We start from the raw sequence: 14,394 nt of genomic DNA, 5'->3' as shown, positions 1-14,394 counted from the left end.
AGCACTGCACTGTTGATCTGGGCCTCGCTCTATGTGACCTGGGGCATATCACAATACTGCTAATTCAACAATACTGGACAATCTCTTAGATCCTTCCAGCTTTAAGGTTTGAGTCAAGAGTGAAATTTGTGGGGCACCTGGGTGGCTCTGAGCAGAGAGCTTGCTTCCCCCTCTCTCTCTGCCTGCCTCTTGCCTACTTGTGATCTCTCCGTCTGTCAAGTAAATAAATAAAATCTTTAAAAAAAAAAGAGAGGGAAATTTGTGGTTTTTTTAGAAGTCACAAATCCGGGGCACCTTGGTGGCTCAGATGGGTAAGTGTCTGCCTTCAGCTGGGTCATGATCCCAGGGTGCTGGGATCGAGACCCACGTTGGACTCCCTGCTCAGCAGGGAGTCTGCTTCTCCCTCTCCCTCTGCCTGCTGCTCCCCTGCTTATGCTGTCAAATAAACACATAAAATCTACCAAAAAAATCATAAATTCCTTTTGAAAAGGATACTGAGGAGCTTAAAGAGATTATCATCCGAAGTAATAGTATTAAAGCTTTGCTTATGACAATATGCATGAACATGCTGATCAAGAAGAAATACTTTCTTAAGAATCAACAAAAGTAAGGGGTACCTGCTGGGTGGCACAGTCAGTTAAGCCAATTCTTGGTTTTAGCTCAGGTCATGATCTCAGGGTCCTGGGATGGAGCCCATCGGCCTATAGGCTCTACACTCAGCTGAGGGTCTGCTTCAGGATTCTATCTCTCCCTCTGCCCTTCCCATCCCACCGCTCACTCATGCCCTCTCTCTAAAATAATTTTTTAAAAAGATGAATCAACAAATGTAACCGAAGATGTATCTGGCATAACCCACATTTTACAAAAGCTAACACTAATATGGAGCCCAGACCACTATATAACCATCAAGCTAAATGATGTTTAATCTGAACTGAATGTGTTCCTGATCAAAGAAGACCATTTTCCCAAAAAAACTATGAGCATACATGTTACATTCTTCAACTATTTTCATACCTGGGGAATACTCCCCCTACCAATCATGAGTTCTTCTTTGTAACTAAAGATTAACACCCCTCATCAACTCGGAGCCAGCATTCGCCCTCACGCCCAGCCCTCATTCCACCTTCTCCCACAATCACTAGTGCGCGGCCAATGACAGTACCGTATAAACAGAAAGGTCTAAAAATAATTCAGTAATCAATAGCGCCCACCTTGTGATAAAACAGACACAGGAAAAGAAATAACTAGCCCACTCAAGGATCTTAGGACACTTTGTCCTCATTAAACCATCTATCACTGTTACAGAAACATAAACATTTAAGAAGGAAATTCATTTGCTTGTGGTTTTATGAAAAGTTTTCTGAATTTAAAATCTTAGTCTCGGGGCGCCTGGGTGGCTCAGTGGGTTAAAGCCTCTGCCTTCGGCTCAGGTCATGATCCCAGGGTCCTGGGATCAAGCCCCGCATCGGGCTATGCAGAGCAGAGAGCCTGCTTCCCTTCCTCTCTCTCTGCCTGCCTCTCTACCTAATTGTGATCTCTGTCAAATAATAAATAAAATCTTAAAAAAAAAAAAATCTTAGTGTCCGTGAAACTTTATGACAGTTCCTTCATTTCTTATTATTCGAAGACCTTAAAGTCTTGACTCCACATTTTCTTCACAATTCAGCAAATCTTGTTGGCTCTACCTTCAGACTCAGCCACTTCTTACCAAGTTCCCTACTTCAGTCGAAGTTCCCACCATTTATCACCTGGATCACAGTACAGCCTCCTGATTGATTTTCCTGTTCCCTTCCCCCTACCTTAAATCACTTTGTACTGCAGCCAGAGTGATGCTATTAAAATGCACATCAGATGATATCACCACTTTGCTCAAAATCTTCCAATGGCTTCTTATCTCACAGCAAAGTCAGAGTTCTTACAATGACTTACAAAGCCTTACACGATCTAACCCAACAAACTCCCCTACTCACCTCCAATAAACCTCTTTTCTCTACTCTCCTTTTGACTCTCTCCACTTTGGCCCTGATGGGCTCTTTATTGTTCTTGGTTTATGATGGGCACAATCCTGGCCCAGGCTCTAGTATTCTGTCTGGAATGCTAGCTTGCTCTCCACCATCTACAGGTTTCTTTACTGAAATGTCATTTCTCAATGAGGTTGTTCTTAGCCACTTTACCTAAAATGGCAATCTCTCTCCCTGATTTACTTTTCTCCTTAGCATTTATATGTATCACGATGTACATACCATATATTTTACCTAATTTTTTAAATTATGTTTCTCTCAATTAAAGTATGAGCAGGGAATTGTTGGTGTTAGTCATGCTATAAGCACAGTGCCTGATGCTCAATAAATAGTTATTGAGTAAATGAATTTTCCTACCTACGTTATTTACCTGGAGAAAAAAAAAGAAAAGCAAAATTGTTAAGTCATATAAGATAAAAACACTAACCGCTACCAAGTACCTTTTAGTCTCATTTTTCGTCTCATGTTGCTCTCTTTTCTTTCCATCATTTTCCCCCACCTATTCTTTGGCAAATCTCTTTGAGGCAAACGGAAATAGCGTGCTGAACATAAAGATCAGTGAGATGTCTTTGTTTATTCTTATGTCTTTTCAACAGCTATGTTCTTCTGTGGAAAAGGAAACAAAAGTATTTCAAAATAACATCCTCATGGTAAATTACTACCTACCTAACAGGGTAGAACAGGTCCTGCTTAAGTAACAAATTTTATAGTATAACACTTAATAAGTATCTATTTTATAACTTATTTTCCACAATATAATACTTAACTTATTATTTTACTTACAATTTAAAACATACAAAATTTAATATAACTTAACTCATAATTTACATTTACAATTCTATAATTATACCATTACTATGTATTTACTGTAATTACGGAATTTGTTATTTAAGTGTGAGTTTATTAATCTTAAGTCGTATAGACTTATAGGGACTTCAAGTACACTGCAATCCCACATAGTACTGTAAGTAGTATTTCGGGAGGTAACCTCTGCAAATATTAAGTTCAGCCTCATCTTAAAAGACAATGGGTCATATATTCTCAGTGTGACAAGGACTGCAGTCCACAACTGGTCAGCCAGTCATCAGGCATGGAGACCATTTCCAGTAGCATAGAATCCATGAAGTAAATTGAAAATGGGAGACTTCCTGGGGAAAGTCAGACCCAAAGAAAAAGCCAACAATGATAACTATTACTGCATGCTGTCAAAAAGTTACCCAGAGTGTGACTATCATGATCAAAGTAGTGGGCTGGAGGTCTCACCCCAAATACTGTTTCCCACGTCTTCCTAATAATGCTCTTAAATTGAAGTCAACTACCAAGATTTCAAATGGCCCTACAGATGGACACTGCAGTCCCCTTACTAATGACTGTACTGATAAGAGTGCATCATTACAAACTGCCCTTCATATTTCACCAGTCTTTTCAAGTAGCTTCCAGTCACTGTCCAGCCATCCCTCTCTAAATTACCTCACTCTCCCTCACTTTCCAATTTGCTCTCAAACATCATGGAAAACATGCGGCATAAGGAAAAGGAGTAGCTACGATAAAGAGTTTTGATTATCTGTGTTCAGTTTAAGTGGCAAATCAAGTCCAATTAGGTACTCTGATAAACTTACCCTGATTGCTTTTTTCTTCTAAATTTAAAAGTACAAATATTACTTTTCTCTGTTATACTTGACCACCCTTTGTTATCAGTTTTCACCCTCTATTCACTCAGAAATATGAGAAAATCCTGGCGAGTCCCCTGGATAACATTTCCAGAGAATTCATAGGCACCTTAGTTTAGGAAGTACTGCTCCAGGGTGGTAGTTCTCGAGCTATGGTCCTTGGGCTAGCAGCAAGAAGTTGTTGAAAATGCCAATTTTCAGGTCACGCCTTGGACCTACTGAATCTGACACTCTGGGGATGGAACCTAATAATTTGTGTTTTAACACGCTCTGGGGGTGATTCGTGATTCTGATGTGCCTAAAAAGTTTGAGAACCTCAGGGGAAAGGTAACCTCCATAAATCTACTCAGTAGGGCTGAAGGAAATTAGCGAAAGAGTACTAAGGTGTAAACATAAGGAAAGCAACAAAATATGGTACTTAAAACCACAAGAAAACTTTCAGTAATTCTCTACCACTTTAAAACCAAGTTCATCACTTCTTTTGTCTTGTGTTTGTTGATTGTGTGAGGTCACATTAGCTCGAAAAGAGAAATGCCGCATTGAGAGCAGGAGTCCTGAATTCTCCCCCATTTAGCAATGGTATGACCTTAAATAAAAGTCACTTCACTTCTCTGAGACTGAGTTTCATCTTTAAACGTGGTGGGGATATGAACAAAGGGCTATTTCTCCGACGCTTTCCAGCCCTGACAGTCCTTGATTACTATCCTTCATTTCTACTACGATTCCGCCCCCCCGGTCCCCCGCACACATTTAGGCCGCTGGGGTCGCCTAGGACTCCTCTGTCAGAGCCATCAAATACCCAAGAAAATGAGTCCTAATTCTCAGGAATTCCTGATATTCTAAGGACCTCTGTTTCTCGGGTAGAGGTGTGGGGAGACCTGGTCCGTCCGTGTGGAGTGGAGAGTGACACAAACCAGGCGGGAGGGGCGACGGCGGCGGGTGTGTCCGCTTGCCACTGAGGATTACTTGGGGCCAGCTCAAGTCCGAACCCCTCTCCAATAAGGCCCACCCGTCCCGGCGCGCCCGACCTGCTCCAGGGTGAGGAGAAGGAACTCCTGGGACAGCAGCTCCGGGTGCAGCAGCAGCTCCGAATCCGTGCAGCTGCGACCGCCCACATCCCCCGCCATCGTCGTCGCCAGGAGACCCCGGCCAGCTACCCACAAGCCTCCACGAAAGAAGCGTCCCGGAAGTGACGTGAGGGCGGGGCAGTGAGTGTGACGTCCCTCCTGGTGCGCCGGGCGTCTCTCTCCGCATCTGGTGGCGGACCGGCGAGCTGGGACAGATCTTGTTAAGGGAGGACTCCCGGGGCCGAAAGATGCGGAAGGGACGTCTGCAGAGAAAACGATTGTCATTTGACTTCTTACAAGAAGAGTCAAGAAAAACGAAGGTCCCGAAGCTGGCCACGATTGGTCGCGCTTCCTGTGACGTCCAGGGCAGAGGCCAAAGGGATTCCTAGGGCAATCTCGCGGGAAAGAGGCGGGGCAGCTAGATGTCCTTTACCTCTGTATATGGCACTAGTCGCTTCTGAAATTGCCTTAGTATTTTTTTTTCAACCTGTTTCTGTGTTTCCTGATCCTCCTTCAAGATGATGATCTTAGGCCAGAGACTTTAATTCTTTTTAACCCCATGGCCTCACACATAGTAGGTTCTGAAGTATTCCCTGAAGTAATACTCTGAATTAACCTGCTCACGTATGAAAATAATAACAAAACCACTAGTGAAAAGGCCAGACATTGTTAGACATTAACGATGTGCCAGGCACTGGATTTAATATGGATAATCTTGCTCCTCAGAACAGCACTATGAGGTATATGTTATGAGAATGTTTTATTTTCCAGGTGAGGAAACTGAGGCATTGGGTAATTTGCTGAAGATCAGAGATTGAGGAAGTAGCAAGCCAGGCACTTAAGTACATTTTCTCTGCTCTTATAACTAATATGAAGTAACAGTTTTAAATGTATTCTTGTAGGTTTCCGTGATGATATAATCCTTGGCAATTCACCAAGAAATCTCTTCTACTTCTCTTTCATCTTTTGTGGGAGAGATACGCATCCCAAAATATTAGGCACATTTAAAACTTGCAGGCTGTTCTAAGTGTTTACTGTTTCCACTCTATGAGATGTATCCTCTTACTGGAAGTTAATTGCAGTAAAGCATGTGAACAACTCCGAGGATGCTAAAATATAAAACTTGAAGAAGCATTGGAAAATAAGTGAGATGCTAAATCAAAAAGATAAAGTAAGGCTAAGAGGTGTTTTGCAATTTTTCTTTGTCATTTATGTATATGATACTTTATCTAGAAATTGACTTTCAAAACTGGGCAGAAACTTCAGTTAGTCTGGTTCTTTCATTTTAGTGTTGAGGAAGCTGACCTGAAAGACATTGAAATGACTTGCCCCAAATAGAACAGAGTTTTAGGCCTGAGCTGAGGGAGGTATTTGGATGTTCTAATTTGCAGTTAAGTGCATTAACTTCATGGTATTAGAATCATGGTATTTTATATCCAAAATCTGATTACATTTTCATAACAAAAGTGAAATTTTTGTGGCTGGTATTATCCTCATTTCCCTTTCTAGAAGGCATGTTGTTTTAATGGCAAAAGCAGTTGTCTTGGAAGGAGCCTGGGCTTGAAAACTAGACCTTAGTTCAGATTTTTTTCCTGCAGCAAAATGAGACCATGGGTGAGTTACTTAAGTCTCTCGGCCTCAATCTTATCAGAAAAAATGGCTGTGCTAACATCTGTGAAGAATTATCAAAGGAGTACAGATTATATAACACACTTGGCACAGAGCAGGTGCTTATTAACTGGTAGCTGTTTTTATAGAAAGTATTCAACCATAATTGTGAGGCAGTCTACAAAACTGGTGAAAGGGCAGGCTTTGGAGTGGCCCAGACTTGGATTTTTAACCCTGGCTCCAGCACTCACCTAGGACAAATATTTCATGTCTCGCCACTGCAGTGTCCTCATCTGTGAGGTGGACACTGTAAGGCTACCCCACAATGTTGTGAGGTTGGAGCCAGAGGATGTAAAGTGCCTCCTCTGTTGCCACTAACTGGAGATTTGTTGTAGTCTATTGATTGTCATCAAAGGAAGCAAGTGGCAGGATGGTGGTGTGGGTGGGGGAAGAATTGAGTTTAAGAGTCTGAAAATATTATTTTACATCCTTGCTGTGCTCTTTTACCCTGTGGTTTTCTAGACCAATCACCTAACCTAAAGCCTCAAGCTCTTTATCAGCAAAAATGTTTTGTGGAAGGTAAGATCTGTTCTCCCCACCCCCACCCCCGCCCCTCTGTTTTTGTTAATTTCCCAAAAGTACTTCTCTGCTTTAAAACTAAATCCATTAAGATAATTCCAGTTCCCTCTGAACCAAAAATCTCTAAAGGGAGTGTCTCCTGGGGCAGGAAAAAACATTAGATTCAGAGAGGAGGAAGTAGATTCAAACACAAACACTCCCCAAAGGAAAGAGAGACTATTTGATAAAGCCTGCCCCCACTGCATCCTGGGGAAGTGGAGCCTGAGAGAATTTGTGGTCAGGTGACTCTGCTTTAATCAGAATTTCTGATGTAGGAAATTGGGGTGAGGGAGAATTTGCATTTCTAACAAGTTCTGAGTAATGTTTCAGATATGTGTGGGCAAAAGGGCCACCTCACAGAAATTTCTGCCACATCACAGAGCAAGGAAGCCACAGACATTCCTCAACCCTCAAGCTAAGCAGTCGCCTTCATTGGAAGGACCAGGCCTGTCAGAACCGGAACAATGAGACTGATAACCAAACACTAGAATGGACAAAGAACATCTCAGAACCCTGTGGGGACCAGTGATGCTAGGACCTGACATCTCCCGCTTCCTATCTTGGCACTTTAGAAATTCCCGGACCTGATTAACACAGGCCTGGGGAAGAGGGAGGGCCTCTGTTGATAAGATTATTGTCACTGAGGCTGAGTGGGGGCTTGAAAAAGAAATAAAGCTCAGTTATGGAAAAAAATTCTATTTGTTACACATTCGAGTTTGTAGACTGAAGTTCATTCCTGCTACTCTGTTATCTGTGAGTATTCTATAGTAACCAACAGTGTTTATGTTTAGTATTTATAAGAATTTTCTCTTTACTCAAAGATCATGAGGTTTTATTTTTTAACATTTTATTTGGTGCAGATACTTGAGAAAAACAAACTGAAGGATACCAATAAACACTTCCATGCCTGGCATCATTGCCTCACTAGGTTATGAGTTCCTGTAGGACAGGGTCCACACATTTACTTTGAATCTCCCATCTGGTTAGTAGCACACAGGATGCTTGTATTTAGTAGGTACTCGGTAAATGTTCAATGAATGAGTCATGAATAAAATATGTACTGACGACTTTGGGCGTTGATTCTCCTTGTTGGTAGTGTAATATTTAAGATAGTTATGTTATGAATATTTTAGTATTCTCAAAAATATATTTGAGCATAAATAAAATTAAGAACTTCAGGGCGCCTGTGTGGCTTAGTGGGTTAGGGCCTCTGCCTTCGGCTCAGGTCAGGATCCCAGGGTCCTCGGATGGAGCCCCACATTGGGCCCTCTGCTCGGTGGGGAGCCTGCTCCCTCCTCTCTTCTGCCTGCCTCTCTGCATACTTGTGATCTCTGTCTGTCAAATAAATAAAATCTTTAAAAAAATTAAGGAACTTCAAAGTGAATATAACAGTTTGAAGAGTTCTTCACATTTTTGACCTGGGTTTTTAGGTGTTTAGAACAACAGTTCTGCTTCACGTTTCAAATAACTACTTTCAGTGCCACAGTAATAATTAATGGTTATATTTTTATTACCATTTCTTATTCTTTTTACAATCAGATCATAATAAAGATGCATTTATGGACTTCAACTACTCATCCCATAGGTAACCCTTTCATGAGCTTCTTGAAACATTGTTTTGTCTTTGGGTTCTGGGTACTTAGCAAAATGCTTCGAGTGTGAGACCAGTGGCATACACTGAATGAATATGAGCAAACCTTTCCTGATTCTCAGGCACTTCCTAACTCAGCTCTCCTGTGACCAAACTTCTAGAGCACATTACTTTTTGCCTTAGGATCGTATTAGGTGGGTCTTTCTTTCACATATTCCACTAAATTGGGGGTTCTCAAAATTGAGTGATTATTAGGGTCAACTGGAGAGCTTGTGAAAGACTCTTTGCTGGGCCCCAGCCCACAATTCTGATTTGGGAAGTTTGGAGTAGGGACATGGGAATTTGCATTTGCAGGTTCTGAGATGATGTTGATATTGTTGATTATTGACCATACTTCATAAACCACTGCACAAAATTAAGTTGCTTGAGGGCGGGGGCTAGGTCTTCCTCATTTCAGGATCCCCAGCAGCCTCTGCCATAGTACCTGGGACATGGGAATAGCTCAAGAAATAGTGGACTTGGGGGCACATGGGTGGCTCAGTGTGTTAATCCTCTGCCTTCAGCTCAGGTCATGATCTCAGGGTCCTGGGATCAAGCCCCAAATCGGCCTCTCTGCTCAGTGGGGAGCCTACTTCCCCCTCTCTCTCTGCCCCTCTGCCTACTTGTGATCTCTCTCTCTCTCTCTCTGTCAAATAAATAAATGAAAAATCTTAAAGAAAAAAAAAAAAAGAAATAGTGGATTTGAATAATAGTTCAAAGTTTATTTTACTGAATCTAGATTACAGGTATATGAATATATGTACATATATCCTTAAATGAGCTAATACATGTAAAAGCTCTTAAAACATGACATGTAGTGAACTAAGTTTGCTTAAAAAATAATAAATGTGACCTTTCTTTGCTTAACTTCATCGTCTAAAATGATATCCAAACGTTCAAGAGATATGCTCTTAATAAGACTGCTTATAAATGAGAGTAGCAGAATGTTAGCATTAAAAGCCTCTTTTGAAGATAGCCCGGTTTATTAACATTGAGCATCAGGGATTTTCAGAATTGGTTATGTGCTCCCTACATGCAGATAGACACAGCAAGAACATGACAGACACACTCGTTGCCCTCACGAGCTGATAGCCAGTGAGGAAATGAGGAACCCAGAGGAAGTATGAGGAAGTGTAAGTAGAGGTTATTAAGTTTGGGGAATGACTAGTAACTATGAAAGGATTCCCTTGTATCTTATAACTCCTGATCATCATTAATCTGTCAGAACTCGCCTTTTGCATATTCTATAAAATTTTGCTCTTAACATGTTTAGTATGGGCCCAAGGGATAGTTACTAAATATTAATAAATAAAGTTGAAAATTCTTTTGAAAAACATATGACTTTGATATTTCTTCTTCAGTGTAACCAAAACAACATGAGGAATTTAGAATAAGCACGATGCAGGTATTTGCACGTTTATGGAATAATTATTTATATCCAGGTGTCTGTCATATGTGAAACAGACTTCTAGGAAAGTTCCAGGAAGAACAGATGTTTCTAGGTGGAATCATGTGCACATGTGGAACTTGCCATTTTAAGAATCCTATGGGAAATCTTTTCACAAAGGAAATAATTATTTCTGAATTATCTCCCCCCCCTTTTTTGTTAATACACACTTTGACTTCTCGATTATTTAAAGCAGAACACAAATGCTCCATCAACTAACCAATCAACAGAATTTAACTTAATAAAAAAAATTTACTGTGGTGTTGAATTCCGGATTCTTCTTCCTGCTCTATTCTTACCACCATGAAAACTGGGACAAGTCTTTGGGACTTTACCCCAGTCAACTCACTTATAAAACGGAGACATTACTAGTGCCCACTTCATAAGGATATGGCAAGGCTTAAATGAAATCATTGCTGTACGACCAGCATCTGGCATTCAGGAGATGGTCACCTCTGCAACCAGTTTTGCACAGCTCTCCGTATGATGTAGAGTAGGGCACTAACATGGAAAAGCACAAATCCTAGACTCAGCTGGGTCAGTGATTAGGCGATGGTCACTCACATATTCTCCCAGAGCCTGGGCAGAATGAGGCGACTAGGCTGAATTTGCTCTGATGCCTTTCTGCTCCCTGGCTCCACTGGCTGCAGGCCTCCCTGGATTTGAGTGCATTCACTACCTCTTGCCCTTGAAGTGCAACTGCTGGTCATAGCTCTACCCTTCAGGGAAACCTGTTCCCCATACCAATGCTAATCTGGTTCCACTGAGCAGAACTGAAGCACTCGTTGGGGGCGGGGCATGTGCGTGGTCATGAATTTACAAGGGAGGAGGGGTAAAGGACAGGCCACCAAAGATTGCTTCTTGGTGTTTCTTTATTTCCTTCATTTAACTTTATTGGGGGAAGGGGTCATTGTTTCTTCTCCCTTTGAAACAGAAGCCTGCAGAGTAGAATCCAGTATTTGCCTCCAGATTCAGGATAACAACTGTTTTTACAATCCATTGGGGGCGGTGGCAGAAAAAAAACTGGGGCCACAGCTCACTGATGGGTTCTAAAGTCAAGGAAAACCATTTAGAAAATTTGCCGTTTATATGCTAATAATTGAACCCTGACAACTCTGGAGGAAGCTTCCTAATTGTTCCACCTTAAAACTGGATTTTGACTATATATTGAAGAGAGAGGTTCGTGGATTTATAGTATCCCAGGATTCTTCATTGCAGCTGATGACTCAAAGGAATAGCTACTGATAGACTTTACTAAAGAGAGTGGGTAAAACAGACCCAGGACTCCCCTTTAAGATAAATGCGTCATGTAAATGTACAGCCCTCTCTAGGGATCCTGTTCGGCCCCAGGGGCTCTGGATTAGCCAGGGGCCTGGGTGTGGTGGGCAGCGCCTGTCCAAAGGGACACTTCAGCCCCACAGCGGGTACTACCAGCTAGCCAACTCCCCAAGCCCAACTCTGTCAGATGGCAGCGCGGTCAAGCCTTTCCAGGACTCATTGACTGATTGGTCCATTCATCCACTCGGCAGGTATTCCCGAGAGCCTACCCTCTGCCCAGCGCCGCGTTCGTGTTAGAAACTGAGCGGCGAGCAAATCAGGCAGGGCCCGTGTTTTCCCGAAGCTCTGCGTGCCGGTGGGGGAGGAGAAAATACCTTAACAACAGCAGTCCCCGCCGGCGTTTCTGGGGCACCCACCCTGTGCCAGGCGGTGTTCTAAGTGCTTTTACACGAATTAACTCATCTGACCCCGCGTACCGCCCCGAGGCGGGCGCGCTGTAGTGATCCCGGCAGGCGGGAGGAAACTGAGGAGGAGGGGCAGCCCACCAGGGAACAGCTCGCAGTTTAGAGCCGCCCCGGGCGCGGGGCGGAGGGGCGGCGGGGCGGCGGGGCCGGGCTGGACTGCGCTGGGACCGCGGCGCTCCCGCCCTCCGCCGGCGCCGGGCGGCCGCCCCACGTGACGGGAAGCAGCGGCGGCGGCGGCGGCGGGGCCGAGCCAGCCCAGGAGCGGCGGGCCGGGAGCCGGCGGCGGGCGGCGCGGGGCCCCAGGCCGCAGGGTCGGCGCGGAACCGCGGAGGCCGGCGGGCGCCGCGCGGGTGAGTGCCGAGGGCGGTGGCCCGGCTGGGACGGGCGCCGGGTGCTGGGGGCAGCGAGCGGAGGGGGTGGGGCGGGGGGCGGTGAGGAGGGGGTGCCTAGGGGGGTGGGGCGGGGCGCGAGCCGGCAGGTGTGAGTGAGCGGGGAGGGGGACAGGTGTGTAGGCCTGGGGGGGGGCGGGGGCTTGTTGGGGTGAGCCAGTGTGCACGTGCGTGTGGGCTGGGGCAGGTGTGCTGGGGTTTGGGGTCCGCAGGTGTGGATGATGTGGGGGGGGTGTGTCTTTAGGCGGGTTAAAATCCAAGAAGACCCAGTCCCGGGTTTGGGGTAGGCTTTCGGTTTTCTGGCGGGGAGGAGCCGAGGACTCCACCCCTGCGCCCCTAGCCCCGCCACCCCGTGTAAGGAATGGTTTTGTCGCTTTAATTGATGTTTCCTGGAGCCCTTGGGATTTCAGAGTTCAAATTCCGGGTCACGTTCGGGCCTGAATTGTTGCCCCTGAACTGGCAGACTGGGCAGGGGTGTGCCGGGGAGAAGGGAAGAGACCTCAAGGGCTGGAAGCTGCCACCCCTATGGGATTTTTTCCTTTCCATTGCCTTCTGGAGGTGCAGATGGAAGTTGGGTTCTCCGCTTGCCTCTTGTGGGTTATATGGGTACGACTTCAAAGACAGGAGCTGTGGTCTCCATTTGTCTGCCCCTGTCATTGCTTCTTCCCAGGGGATGTTGGGTGATCCTCGGAAAGTCCCCCCCCCCCCGCCTGGTTTTCCTGGGGATTCTATCTGGTGCTGGAAATTGGGGTTCACACAGCTTCTTATTGCTAATGGACTGTATCGGGCGGGCACTGGGGTCAAAACCTGTCGGAGCAGGGTTTTATCCTTGATGAAGTGCTTGTGGTTAGCCTCCTGTCCATGCGGAGTGAGGGCAGGCGGCTGCTGGTGTGATTTTAGTGACAGGTGAAGGCATTGACAAGTGTGTGAGGAGGGTCCTAGGGCAGTATGAACAGCGACCTGGGTCAGAACTGAGGTCGTGGGTGGGCCTGCCTGTGCCCACTGCTCCCTCCTGATGGGGACTTGCATCTCTCTGTTGGTCAGCAGGAAGCTCCCAGAGCTATGGTCAGTTAGATAGGAACTTCTGGCTGGCTACTTCCCTTGCTTTTTCCTTCCATTTCTGCTAGGCGGGCAGATTCAGCAGTCATTGAAGTGGCCTCTTTGATGTGTGGCACCGGAAAGAGTACTGACCAGAATCCCCTGGAACTGTCTGCAATGAGCCTTTCTCGGGCTCCAGTTCCTCTGCAAAACGGGGACAGTGCTGCTCCACCGTGGTGATGAGCATGGAGCTTTGGGTTTATACCCAGTCCCTGCTGCTTCCTAACTGTGAGCCTTGGGCAATTGACGGAAAGTTCTGCATCTCGATTTCCTCAATCAAAACAGTAGTCATGGGGTGCCTGTGTGGCTCAGTGGGTTAAAGCCTCTGCCTTTGGCTCAGGTCATGATCCCAGGGTCCTGCCTCTCTGTCTACTTGTGATCTCTGTCAAATAAATAAATCTTAAAAAACAAAACAAAACAAAACAGTAGTCATATTGGAAAGATGCATGTGCTCTAATAAGAAACTGCATTTGGCACAGGGCCTGGCACTTAGTAGGTGCTCGATAAATTATTAATACATGTAAATGAGGCTATAAAGCTGTATCCCAGCTCTGAAAATCAGTAGTTTTATGCTCTGAGAAGTTTTTTTTTTTTTTTTTTAAAGGTATTTATTTATTTGTCAGAGTGCGAGCGAGTGAGCATAGGCAGGGGGAGCAGAAGGCAGAGGGAGAAGCAGACTCCCCACTCAGCAAGGAGCCCAATGAGGAACTCATCCTGGGGTCCTGGGATCATGACCTGAGCCGAAGGCACAACCTTAACCGGCTGAGCCACCTGGGGGCCCCTGCTCTGAGAAATTGTTAACCCGATGAATACTTTAATCTGGAGTTAGACTTGTAGTGGGTTCTGAATTCCAATTTGCTGTACACATTCACAGTATACATTTTACAAAGATTTCAGGTGAAAGGTGTGGCAGTGCCCCTCACTTTCAGGTCTTCTGCCTTTCCTCCTGCACTCATGCCTGGGAACAGCGGCCTTTGGTACAAGGGCCTGTGGAGAGCTTATCCACCACCAAGGGGCTGGGGAGATGGGGTGGGAGAGGCTTCCTCCAGCCTCACCCAACCCTCCAACGACAGCAGTTTGTAAGAGGGCCTCTTCCTCTAGTGG

The 14,394-nt window shown here is 45.1% G+C and overlaps 2 protein-coding genes and 1 long non-coding RNA gene across 4 annotated transcripts in view; 2 read left to right on the top strand and 1 right to left on the bottom strand.

The window, feature by feature from the left end:
* C9H2orf49 (chromosome 9 C2orf49 homolog) overlaps positions 1 to 5,006 on the bottom strand; it is a 31,729-nt gene extending 26,723 nt beyond the window's left edge. The window contains 6 exon segments of the mRNA XM_053447871.1: positions 2,462 to 2,504; positions 2,507 to 2,549; positions 2,552 to 2,586; positions 2,589 to 2,609; positions 2,612 to 2,627; positions 4,720 to 5,006. Of these exon segments, the coding sequence (XP_053303846.1) occupies positions 2,462 to 2,504; positions 2,507 to 2,549; positions 2,552 to 2,586; positions 2,589 to 2,609; positions 2,612 to 2,627; positions 4,720 to 4,818 (257 nt within the window). The 5' untranslated portion in view covers positions 4,819 to 5,006.
* A 294-nt stretch (positions 5,007 to 5,300) lies between these two features.
* Positions 5,301 to 8,018, top strand: LOC125108243 (uncharacterized). Of its 2 annotated transcripts, none has more exons than XR_007129848.1 (3): positions 5,301 to 5,929; positions 6,889 to 6,945; positions 7,365 to 8,018. It is a non-coding gene; the product is annotated as an uncharacterized LOC125108243 (long non-coding RNA). The 2 variants fall into 2 exon arrangements; XR_007129847.1 differs by having other exon boundaries at positions 5,301 to 5,942.
* A 4,049-nt stretch (positions 8,019 to 12,067) lies between these two features.
* Positions 12,068 to 14,394, top strand: part of TGFBRAP1 (transforming growth factor beta receptor associated protein 1) — a 72,646-nt gene continuing 70,319 nt past the window's right edge. Inside the window, exon 1 of the mRNA XM_047745152.1 lies at positions 12,068 to 12,153. The gene's annotated coding sequence lies outside the window, so the exon portion shown is untranslated. The remainder of the gene's footprint in view (positions 12,154 to 14,394) is intronic.

Source organism: Lutra lutra, chromosome 9 (genome assembly GCF_902655055.1).
Source record: "Lutra lutra chromosome 9, mLutLut1.2, whole genome shotgun sequence".
Taxonomy (NCBI): Eukaryota; Metazoa; Chordata; class Mammalia; order Carnivora; family Mustelidae; genus Lutra; species Lutra lutra.
This window is presented reverse-complemented; position numbering and strand designations above follow the sequence as displayed.